Raw genomic sequence first — 12494 nt, forward strand, 5'->3', positions numbered from 1 at the left:
AGGCACCAAGCACATTTGTAGCTGACTGGTTGGAAGGTTATCACTGATATCCAGATTGAAGATGATATTATCCTGTACAATACTGCTAGTGATGGGGACTGATTTGAGCAGGTCAATTTTAAAACTACCAGAGCTAATCCTCAGAAATAACTCTCATCAATTTTTCTTCCTCTTCACAACTGCTTAGTCAACAGCACACATTTTAGCTTAACATCTTTCCTAATTCATTCCTTTCAGATAGTTTCCTTTTTGAAAAATGTTTGAGGGACCCATATAATCACATTAACAAAATGAGAATGAGATGCAATGATTTGTATCCTAAGAGAAAGGGAGAGGATTTGATTTGAGAAATCCTCTATTGACTTCTCATGGAGGCACTTAGGATGAGTGATGAGGGGGCATGTTATTTCGCCTGGATGGATTTATTATATTATTCTAGCAATACACAATATAAACTCATGTGTCAGAATCCTAAAATCTTATAGATTGTTACATGTCCTAACTGCTCCTAGTGACTTAAAATTTTCATGTTCTATGTTGAAAATTGTCTGAAGACTTACCGTGATTACCATTCTGTCCTTATCCACTATAGAAATTCTAGGTTATTGATCCCTTAGTTCTTTTGACTAGGATTTATACAGTGCTCACTATTTGGCAGGTATTGTTCCAAATGTAGGGACACAGAAGCCACTGAGTCAAAGCCCTCAATTTCATGGGGCTTAGATTCTAGTAATGGCAATATTTCACTTCCTAGCCTCAAACAAGGCTTCGGCTGTGATTGTAATCCTTCTATGTTTTTAATATGCTCTGTAGAAAATTTTCTAAAAGGTCCTTTGTTATTCTAAATATGTTACAAATTCAGGATGTCCCTGGTTAGTGAGCTTATTGTCATCAGAAAAGATTATTGTCTATTGTGTAGCTGCTTCTCCTGCAAGCCAGTACCATCACTGTGACCACTATTGAGGCAACAATTTTCACTTTGTTAGGGACTTAAAATTTATCTTCTGTTTAATTAGCACTTTTATGTATATTATCTAGCATCTTCTCCACCATAACTCTCTGAGGATTTCTCTTCCTTTCTCTTTCTGATGCCCTCGCTTCTCTTTCAGACACTCGGTTCTCAGCTCATCTATGATAAAGCTTCTCCCAGAGACTGGGTGCTATCTTTTGAGGCAGAATTTTCAATGACTTCTCTACTCAGGTTTCTAGGTTTCCCATCTCTTAACTCATCTGCTCCCCATTTTCAGAAGTATTGCAACCTCTTCTGCTAGGATGACTGTACATAGAACTTCTCTGTGATGATAAATGGAAAAATTTAGGGTGGAGAAAGGCCTCATTTATGTCAACAGATGAGTTGCCACGATTATTTTCCCTTATATTTGTGTATAACATTATTTGTTCATATTTTTGTGTCTATGTAGAGTTTTCTGAATTTGCTGAATTTTTTTTTTGTCTACTCATGACTGTGGGTGTTTGCTGTGTGCTTTTGTGTTAGTGTCTGGTTTGCAGCAATGATTCCAGGTTATCCCAACACTACTCTCTCCTCGGCCCCGTGTCCCTTGGTTATGGCCCTACTTTCAGAGACTCTAGGTTATTGGAGCTTCATCCACACACAAATCATTTTCATTACTGTCATTAGGGTCTTTCAGCAAAATGAGGGCTCACTCACCTACCTCTGCTCAGCATCGGAGAAACTGTTTGGGAAGGACTGGATGCTGCAGACTGCAGCCAGCATGTGACTGAATTCTTTATAGCCAGGGCTAAGGAATTATACAAGAACGCTAGTCCCCTAGGAAGACCCACCTACAGCACGCTGTGTTGCCTGACCTGGGATAAGGAAGAGAAAATTTCCCTAAGGATAGAGTTCTGTTTTCTTGTCATGCTGTCTGTGCATCCTCCAGTGAGTACCCTCACTCACTGCACAGGCCCCAAGAGTCTAGTCAGCAGACGCACACTGGCCTCACACTGACACCTTAAATCTCACCATGGTGCTGTGTGAATAGTTACTTTTGGCAGAGAGGCAGTGAAGACTTCTATGCCCAGAGCACTGTAGGAAAAGCCCAACATTTCAAAGTCAGCTCAGTGATATACACACATTAGAGGCAGAGACATGATTCTCAAATTTGTTAGCCTTGCGCTCCATCTGTTATAAGAATTACACCATATGATTCTGTGAGCATTTAATTTGTCTAAACTATGTATTATTAATAGAAAATAAAATGTAGTTATGAAAGGGAAACATGTTTAATGTATAGATTAACGACATGGCTTTTGATCCACCCATTTGCTCTGTGATTTGGGTTAAATTAATGTGCCATTCTATGCCTTAGCTTTTTCACATAGAAAATGAGAAAAAATTATACCAACTTGTAGGATTGTTGTGATATAAGATGATGCCTAGAAAATGCTCAACAACTATTTGTAAGAAACCGATTGATAAATAAACACTGGTTTTAACTATAATTAATTTTTTTTCAGTACGAGGCATCAAACCTAGGGCTTTGTGTATGCTAGGCAAGTACTCTATCTCTCAGCTACATACCCAGACCAACTTTCTCTTAAGCATCAGGCAACTTAACTTTAAATACTTTTCTTGTAGTTAAGTAGCTCATAAAATATTTCTTGACCACTTGTAAACTTATGTTCCTCCTTGCAGGTTCACAAGAGTGAGAAAAATGACGACACACTTCCAGGTGATTTTTCTCATAATTTAGTGAAATAATGTACTTGGCTAGAGCAACAATGTGTTTAACAATAGGTCCAAACTATTATTGAAATGGGCATTATTTTTACTTGGCATAGAATTTATTGGTATTCAATAATCAAAGTAAAATAAAAGTGCAGTTCACTTTTTAGTTTGTATTTGGTTTGACCACTAGATGTCAGTAATGCTCATTCCAAGACGATGTTCCTCGATTCAGTCTATATTTATTGAGCTCCTGCTGTGAGTTAGAAAACACAGCAAGTAGAAGCTCAATAAAAGTAAGATAAAACAGGGCAGGGGATTTAGCTCAGTGATTTCGCTGCCTGCTGCGCAAGCGCAAGGACCCGAGTTTGATCCCCGGTACCCCCCCCAAAAGATAAATCAACTGTGATAAAAACTATCTATCTATCTATCTATCTATCTATCTATCTATCTATCTACAATGGACTACTACTCAGCCATAAATAAAGATAAACTTGAGACATTTATGTCTGGATGCTCCTTGAGGCCATATGGATGCACCTTGAGGCCATATGTGGAATAAATATGACACACATGTGTAAATATTGAATCATTTCTCTGGTGTGAGAAACTGAAGGTGTAAATGAGGACCAAAATGTATAATATATATTGTGAAATAGGAAGAAAATGTTTAATGGGAAAGGGGAACTGGGGGCTGGGCAGGGGAAAGGAAAGAAAGGAAAGAAAAAAAATTGAAAGTAAGAAAGAAAAAATGGAAACAAAGCTAATGTATATTAGGGGAGTGGAGGGGTTGACAGGAGGACAGGGGTATGGGAAAAGTAAGAATCAAGATATATCATGTACAGGAACAAATTTTCAATGATGAATATGATTATAAGGTATACATAAATGTACCAATAAATTCAATAAAACTTTTTTTTTAATCAGAAAAAAATTCTGACTGGTTATTAGGAAGTATGGATTGGTAAACCAATTATTAGATCAATGTTGGAATATATTGATACTGGATTGAATGTCATGGGAGGTTATTTTATGTTAGATTGAGTTATGTGTATTTCCAGAGTGCTGGCAGATAATATGATGAAGTTAGCAGTAAACAGTACTAATATTCGATGAGCTAGACTGGCTTCTATATTATATAAAGTTCCCTGTGTTGGAAAAGCATTTCTAAGGATAAGGAGTAACTGCCAGAGTAAGGGAGGTCTATGGAAAATGCCAATGTCTTGGAATATTTTCTACTAGCAGAATATAATTAATTCTGGCATAGATCTATTTTTTTTCATTTCCTCAACTACATTTATCTTCTGTGTTCTTTTCTTCATCATATAATTTATATTTGTGCTTACCTTATGTCAAATGTACTTAATATTCTCATACAGTAGCAAATTTATGCCATATGAAAAATGTAGATATAAGCAAGGATGTAAATATACACATACACACAGCTTCATTACTGTCATGGCATGCAGATTATTCTGAACACCGGGGTTATGCTGTTAGGCCAAAGCAGCAATACTTTGACACTAGTAAAGCAGAAAGGTAGAAACTGGGCATGCAGAGGCTGAGTGTAAAGAAGTATGCAGAACTTTCTCTTGGGTTTGTGGGATATCACTCATAACAATTTGATAAAGAAATGTATTGAAGAGTTCATAGACCTATGTGATACATAATGATTTACCAATGAAGATTTAGGGCAAAATATTAATTGTATATTTGGTTACTATCCAATTATTGCACATATAGATTCTTTTTCATTTTTCTTTTCTTTTTTTTTGGTACTGGGGATCAAACTCAGAACCTTGCGCTCACGAGGCAGGCGTCAGAACCACTGAGCTAAATCCCCAGCCCACATAAAGATTCTTGATAATGATCAGGAAACTTCTTTTTTCTGTTCAGTTCCGTTAATTAATCAAGTTTTTTTTTAATTGTAAAAACATCATATCTGGCCATATCCTTTCTTCTGGCACAAACCTAAATTACTAACATGGCTAATTTAATAATGCCAGTTTCTCTTCAGAAGAATCTAGATCTTCTTGCCTCTTGCATTTCAAAATTTCATTTAGTTAATGTTAACTGATCCATTACTTAGGACACTGACACAAGACAGTGTGATGCCTATGAATAATGAATTCCAACAACTCTCACAGAAGTCCTTTTTATGTTGCTTTGGTGATGACGACAAATACCAGATTTAAGCAAATCCTTCCTAAAAATGTGAATGATCATTTTCTTTTCTATTCATGTGAAACTTTTTGTTTGGAACTTTATAGTATTACTTTAGAAGGACAAATCTGTAAACCACTTGAATTAGTTAGATTGTAATAACTGCATTTCTAGGTGATCCTTTTAAATGCTGACCACATCACTTCCTTTCACACAGTGCCACCAGGTGGGGTTGTGGGCAATGTGCTCTTCATAGTTCAGAGTATGAGACGAGTGAGAACATTCCCATTTATACAAGGAATGTCCCTACTTCATCTGGAATTATTTAACATTGGCATAGGAGAAGAAGGCATCAGTGGGATGTAAAGCAAGACATAGATTGAAAGTACCTGCTTGCTCTGTAGAACTGTGGTCTCCAAGGCATTTAGAGGCAAGTGCAGCCACTTCTGTGTGAATGCCAGACAGGTGATATGAAGCCTGCTGAGAGGCTGAAATGATTGCTCTAGTTACCAGTGCAACGGTTAGAGTGGGGGAATAAAGTAAAAAATATCTGTTGCTCCCACTGGAATTCTGGACATTGAAGGTAGAAGGCAGAATGGACATTTGAACACAGATGGGTAAGATCCAATGTACAGACCTAACACATGGCTCAAGCCCAAGGTTTAGCAGTGGACCTTTGGTGGACCAGAGGTCTGAATACATCCCATTTCTGATATGAGTGAAAATTTCTCCCAGTCAGCATGTCAGCACTCTTCTTGTGGCCTCATCTTGTGTGATTTCATGAAAGAAAACTTTGCTCTCCCGAGAGATTTTCATCTGCTCATCAAGCCACTCTGCTGAAATCTGGTTCCAGCCATGGGATCCTATGACAACCCAGTAGGCATGGATAATAGAGCTTCTTAGGGAAAATGGCCAACTCCACAAGCTGGTGGGTGTAGGAAGAAGAGAGTCACATTGTCTGCAGAGGAGAATTAGAGCTATACTTGTTTGGTCCAGGCTCATACCACCCTGTCCAGAAAGCCTTGCTGTCTCCAGCACCAGAAGTGGATGTGGACACATTTGAGGAAGCTACTCCAAAGCACAGAGGTCAACTGGCAAGGGAGCCCAGGACATAGACTCTGCTCAGCCAGGTCTAAGATGGTATTGTAGTCTAATTATAAGCCACTTCATAGCCAACATTACTGTGCAGTCTAATCCATATTGTGCACACTATTATGTTTCTATTTAATTGAAATCACTCCTATAAGTATTTTTAAAGAAAGTTGTCTTATGTATGCCATAGACTCCTTAACACAGTTGAAAAAGAAACAAAAAGCTTTGTCTTTATTTAGCATGTTTATGTGTGGTACAGACATTGGTGACCAAGGTACTTACCACTACTATGGGCTATAAAGACTGGATCAAGTTCATTCACTGCTATTTTACTCTTCTTTTCTCCTGCATACACTCTCTGTTGTTTCCCTTTTCTCATTGCCAACACAAACCCCAGGCTGTCCTCCCTGTCTTCCACTTTCTTAGACATTTCCATTGAACCTCACATACATACATTTTCTACTTGAATCTCCTACAAGAGTTTAAAATTTTTCATCAAAAGAATTTATCTGAGTGATCCTCCTTCCCTTGTTATGTGAAAATAATACGATGTGGGTACATTTTATTTTTTTGTACACAAGTGACTGTTTATTTGAACTTCAGTCTTTTAATTTGTTAATAAAGGTTTCCATATGTTTCCATTTTTAAAATTTGATGTTCCCGGCCTGAGGATTTAGCTTAGTGTTTCTACCACCTGCTTCACAAGTGCAAGGTCCTGAGTTCAATCCCTGGTACCAAAAAAAAAAAAATTTTTTTTGATGTTTGCTAAAATTTTAGGTTTAAGAAGCAGAGGCTGTAAAAAACAAATTATAATCTATACATATATATATATATGTATATGAAATTTCACAAGGTGCTAAAATATTCAGGAATTGTGCTTGGTCCATGTCAAGTTTCAGACCGAGAGCTGCCCAGATACACAAAAACTAAATAAAGTTGCTGTTCTATAACTGCCACTATTTCCTAGTAACTGATCTGGTGTACTTTTGAGTATTTTGCCTATTGTTACACACTAGACAGTGGTTCCCAAGTGTAGGACACAAGGGACACTTCTGATTTCTAAGCAAGAGTTCACTGGTCAATCATAACTCAATTCAGTTACCTTTTAACCTATTTTAAAGCAATCACATTTCCCAGCCATATCTGGAGTTTGTAAATGAAATTAAATATTGGAAATCTGTATGATTAATAAATTATCCTGAAATTATTTTGAGATTGATAATCTAGTCTTGTCTTGTGCTTGGACCATAGAATGAATCTAATTTCCTTTTCTAAATTTGAATTCCTGTGTATCTGAAGGTAAATGATGTATCAAACAAGGGAAATTATAAGATAGAATACAATTGGAAGTAGACACAGGCACATACGATTATTCACATCTAAAATGACTTAAAATGACTTTGCATCAAGTTAGAAAACAGTATCATCTCTCCTTAATGTCTAACCTATTGTCTCTCAAAGTCTCCCATCAACAAGACCTGGTTTACTGGAGAAAGAATTAAGAAGAAAAGGGATAGAGGAAGAAAGGCATCAGAAGGAAGAAAGAAAGTGAGAATGACAAAAGATTAAGACTGAGAATGTTGAAATACAATACAATAAGAATAAAGATTCTAAAGATAAAGAAAAAATTTGTGGTTAACATAAAGAATAGAAAGCTGTGGAGCAGTAGGTATCCAATTCAGCCATCATTAACCCATAGATTAAGCATTGTTTTTATCTATAAAATATTGTCTTACTTAGACAGCAGATACATAAAGAAATGAAGAGAATTCTCATCCTTTGCTGCAAGTAATTCTACTCCAAGTCCATTGCCACCTCCAGCATTGTGTGTGTTAGTCTCTAACTTTTGTCCATGTACATTGAAGGAGGTGGAAGAATGGACAGCAAAGATAATTCTGCATTATCTGTCAATACTAAATCAACTCTAGTCAAAATGAAATCTTGCCACCATAACCTATTATTATAAAAGATCTAAAAGGGAGCTAAGATTCTTATAACTTGTGTTGTAAGTGGATATGTTTACTCAAACTTTATACACAATTATTCATTTTGTGTAAATATCTTTACAACCCGATCTCGGATCTGTTTGGTCCTGACTCCATATATAATGGGATTAAGGGCAGGTGGGACAACTATGTATAGATTAGCCAAAAGAATATGAATATAATGTGGAATATTTTTGCCAAAGCGGTGTGTCATAAAAGAAAAAAAAGCTGGTATGTAAAAGCACAGCATGACACAGACATGGGAACCGCAAGTATTGAGAGCTTTTAGCCGGGCATCTTGAGAAGGAAGGCGGAAAACAGCTCGAAGGATAAGCACATAGGAGGAAGTGATCAGGACCAAATCCACTATGATATTAGAAATCACCATGAGCCCATAGATTATGTTCACCTTGATGGATGCACAGGCCAATCGGGCAAGACCCATGTGCTCACAGTAGGTGTGAGGCATGAGGTGATGCCCACAGAAGGGTAGTCGCAGAATGAGAAACACAAATGGAGTAACAAGAATTAAATTTCTTCCGACAACAACAGAGACCAGGATGCCAATGGTTTTATTTGTGAGGATCACTGTATACTGGAGAGGGTTGCAGATGGCAACAAAGCGGTCGTAAGCCATGGCCACCAGTAAAACTGTCTCCATGCCTGTAAACATATGGATAAAGAACATCTGAGCAAGACAGCCCCCAAAGCTGATCTCTTGGAGGTTGAACCAGAAGATGCCCAACATTTTGGGGATTGTGGTTGTGGATAGGCCCAGATCAGTCATAGACAACATGCCCAAGAAGTAGAACATGGACTGGTGGAAGCTGTGTTCAGTCTTAATCACAAAGAGAATGGTGATATTCCCCACAAGGGATATCAGATACACAATACAGAATGGTATAGCAATCCAGACATGTGCAATCTCCAGTCCTGGTATTCCTAACAGCATGAAGAAGAGCGGGTGGAACTGGGTATTGTTGATAGAAGGCATTCGCCTAGCAAATGTCAATGAATTTCTGTTAAGTAAGAAGGACCACACTTTCATTAAGATATTCTCTTATCAAGGCCCTGGAGGAATGGAAAGACATCAATCATTGTGCAGGATACAATGGTACAAGTACTTTATAAGCATTAGAGATCTTCTTAATTTCAAGGGTAATTGTGCAAATCAACACAGGTTCTTCTTCTGAATCCATAATAGGCAATAGTGTTCATGCTTTCATTTTTTTCTAATTCATGAGATTTTCAAAAGAACTAGAAATATTTCATGATGTAGCATATACTCACATTTATGGCATTCTCTAACATCCTTTAATTGGGGAAAATTATCATGCCAAATGTTTCTCAAAGTAAGAACTGATGCTTCACACCATCATCAGTATTCCAATTTGGTATAAATCTAGGGATTTACATCTTGGATCTAGAATAGTTACATGAGGAGGATCAGTCAGATATTCTACCTTAGAATGTCCCCCACAGTAGCTCTGCTGCCCTGACCAATCTGTTTATTCTGTGAGAACACAGCTATTTTAAAAATATTTTCTCATCTTATGAAACTTACATAGTTTCCAAAGCCTCCAACCTCCGACTTATTCTACAATACTCATATCATTCTAGAAAAAAGAAGCTTTGAGCTGGGGATCTAGCTCAGCAGTGCTGCCACCTGCCTCAAAACCAGAAGGTCCCGAGTTCAATCCCGAGTACCAAAAAAAAAAGTTAGAAAAAAGAAGTTTCTTATGAAATTATATTTATCTTCCTTACAACATATGACATTAACAAATAACATATACAATTAAACTTATGTTCTAAAAGGGTGGTTAACTTCAGGTATGAACAGATCAAATATCTAACAAAATTCAGAGACACTAAAATTAAAGTGGTTAGAGAATATACCTAATCCTTTGAAAATAACAAAGAAAATTATCCTCTCTTAATTTTCTGTGTCCTCAGCACACTGTAAAACTCTTAGCAACTGATATTATCTGAGTTCATTATACACATACAGAAAGCCTGCTAAGCAGGACAAAGATCAAAGGAATATTAATTTAAATATCCTTAACACTGACATATGAGGATTTGGTTGTGTGTGTGTGTGTGTGTGTGTGTGTGTGTGTGTGTACACGCTGAGGCAGGAAGACACAGGAGTAAGGAAAGCTGTTATATCATATGCGTTGTTCCATATGTCAGTTTTCCATAACTTTGCCTGGCGGATATCACACAGTAGATATTCAGACAAGGGAGATAATGATTCCCTGTTCTATAGGAGAAGAGAAACAGTACCTTTTAACCTTAGAGAAGCTGGGGAGAAACTTGTTTCTGAATGAGAAAAGGCACTAAGTATGCCAGTATTAAGGGGCAAATGCCAGACCGAGAAATCTGTGTTCATAGAACTTGACTTAGAACAGTCTGAAGAAATAGCTAGTATTATTCATCATGGGATTTAAATTCAGAGTCAAGTTCATCTTCAGGTTGGTGGGTTTCAACATGACATTTTACTAGTAGAGGCAAACGTTTCCAGGGAAATGATAGTATAGTATAGTATAGTACAGTATAGTATAGTATAGTATAGTATAGTACAGTACAGTATAGTTTAGAGCCAGGAGGACACCAACACTCACAAGTTTGGCCAGAATAGTTGTCTTCCTTCTGGTATGCCTTGTGTGTCAAAAACAGTGGCAAGAGGTGTGTGGCCAATAACTGCATATCATTTCTGGGGGCAAAATAATAAGTTTATTCTGTTCTAGATGTCCAAGTTGTTGAAGATCTCAGCCCCACAGTCCACTGTGAAAGTGAAATTGAGAATAGAGGCCTTCTCTTTTTAGTGCTCACCAATGGTTTAATCATTGTATTTGTGATTTCTTTTTATTGTGCTGTATCTTTGTACCGCTGACTCTAGCAGAAATATTAAGAAGATTTGCTTGGATTTTGAAACCATTCAGACTTGCTTTTCATATCAGTTTCTTTTTCCACAAAATTGGGAAAAATAAATCTAAGTAATGTGGGTTTTTTTTTTTGACAAACAAGACTAATGTATATAAAGGAACTGGCTTGTAGAGTACTTTTGATTCTAAATATTTTATTTCATATTTTTAGCCCAAGATGCTAAGAAAAAAAAATCACCAAGTATCTGAAATAGTTGATTTCTCTTTTAGAAGATCATCATTATGATTAAGCCATCACTGGCTATAAGATGAGACAGAGGAGGCATGGAGGAAGGTTGGCCCAGAAGAGGAATGGCACTAGGCCAACCATTTATACTTTCTTTGGGCTTCTATCAATACCAACATAATACTGCATTGTGCAGTTTGAAGGGAACCATGTTCTCTCCTCATTCTCACAGCTTTCCCAGGGTCTATGACACCAAGGAAGTTGATGAGAGTGTGAAATAAGCTCTATTCAGTCACTTCACTTCCAGAGAAGCTGGCTGGGTCTGGCCACCCTTGCAGGGGTACTGGTCTTACAATAGCAAAACCTTGGAAATAGTTCCATAAAGTAGCAGGAACAAGGGAATTAAGATAGATTGGGCAACTCATAAGTTAGTAGGATTAGTAGAGAGGGAAAGGAAGAAAATAGTATACCCCTAATGAATAATATCAATGTCATGATGTTTGGATATTGAGATCAGTCACACCGCTATGCCCAATTCAAAAATGTGACAGTGGCCGACAAGAGTTTCTTTCTTAGATGAACCATGACAAGTCTAGTTGTTGGCCTTGTTACCTGCCAAAAAGTCAGTTTGCTACCTTGAACAATTTTCATTCTTATTGACCGCTGGTGGGGTCATGACAGTATCACTGTGTTTTTAGAGTCCTGCCTGCAGCATTGTACCTGTGTGAGTGTGTCTGTGTGTGAGGGTGTATAACACACACAGACATACACACACACAGAGAAAGAGAGAGAGGATATTACTCATTTGTATATCACAGTACTCACCTGTGGCTGTCTGTGAAATCCTGTGTGATGCTGTGTTTTTGTGAAGGGAATGGTGCTTGAAACTCTTCAGCAAAGAGGGGACTCCAATCCTCTTCCTCTTCTCACTTGCCCTCTTCTCCCATCCCTATATCATCTCACCTATCCTGCTCAAGGATTCTTAACCTTTTAACCTCTGCTAGCTCTGGTTTGGAGCAGAATCACAACATGAGCTAGTTTCTTAAAGATGGTGCCTGGGAGCCCCTTGTAGCCTCTGGGCCCCAAGCCTGCCTAGTCCTATGGAGAACAGCTTTATAGTGAGTCTAGGCAAGTCCCAGAACCCCTAAGCTTAGCCTTTAGAATCCTCTGAGTATAAACCAAGGCCCAAGGGTCGTTAAATCTCTCAACTCTTTGTTCTTCTACACTGTGTCTATACAGAAACACTGTACCAGGTGTTACCTCTTTGCTCAGGAATGGAGATGTGGTGTAAGATGTGAGGGAGGACAATATCCTGAAGGGAGAAAGTCTGAGGGATCATATTAAATCAGCTTTTCTCAGGAATAAATTAGTTTATGCCATTATGTCTTCAAAATGTAGGTTTTTTAAGGAAATTTACCTTACCAACTCTTTTATGTTGTTTAACTGAAATGTATGAA

At 37.7% G+C, this 12494-nt stretch overlaps 1 protein-coding gene across 1 annotated transcript; it reads right to left on the reverse strand.

The window, feature by feature from the left end:
- Positions 1–7981: 7981 nt before the first annotated feature.
- Positions 7982–8947, reverse strand: LOC101721793 (olfactory receptor 52E4). The gene has a single exon (XM_004863493.2). It carries the CDS (start codon positions 8918–8920, stop codon positions 7982–7984), a length of 939 nt encoding a protein of 312 aa, XP_004863550.2. The 5' UTR covers positions 8921–8947.
- Positions 8948–12494: the final 3547 nt, after the last annotated feature.

The sequence above is a fragment of the Heterocephalus glaber genome, unplaced genomic scaffold (genome assembly GCF_053883595.1).
Source record: "Heterocephalus glaber isolate CG9 unplaced genomic scaffold, H.glaber_assembly_v1.0 deba00001428, whole genome shotgun sequence".
In the NCBI taxonomy this organism is placed as follows: Eukaryota; Metazoa; Chordata; class Mammalia; order Rodentia; family Bathyergidae; genus Heterocephalus; species Heterocephalus glaber.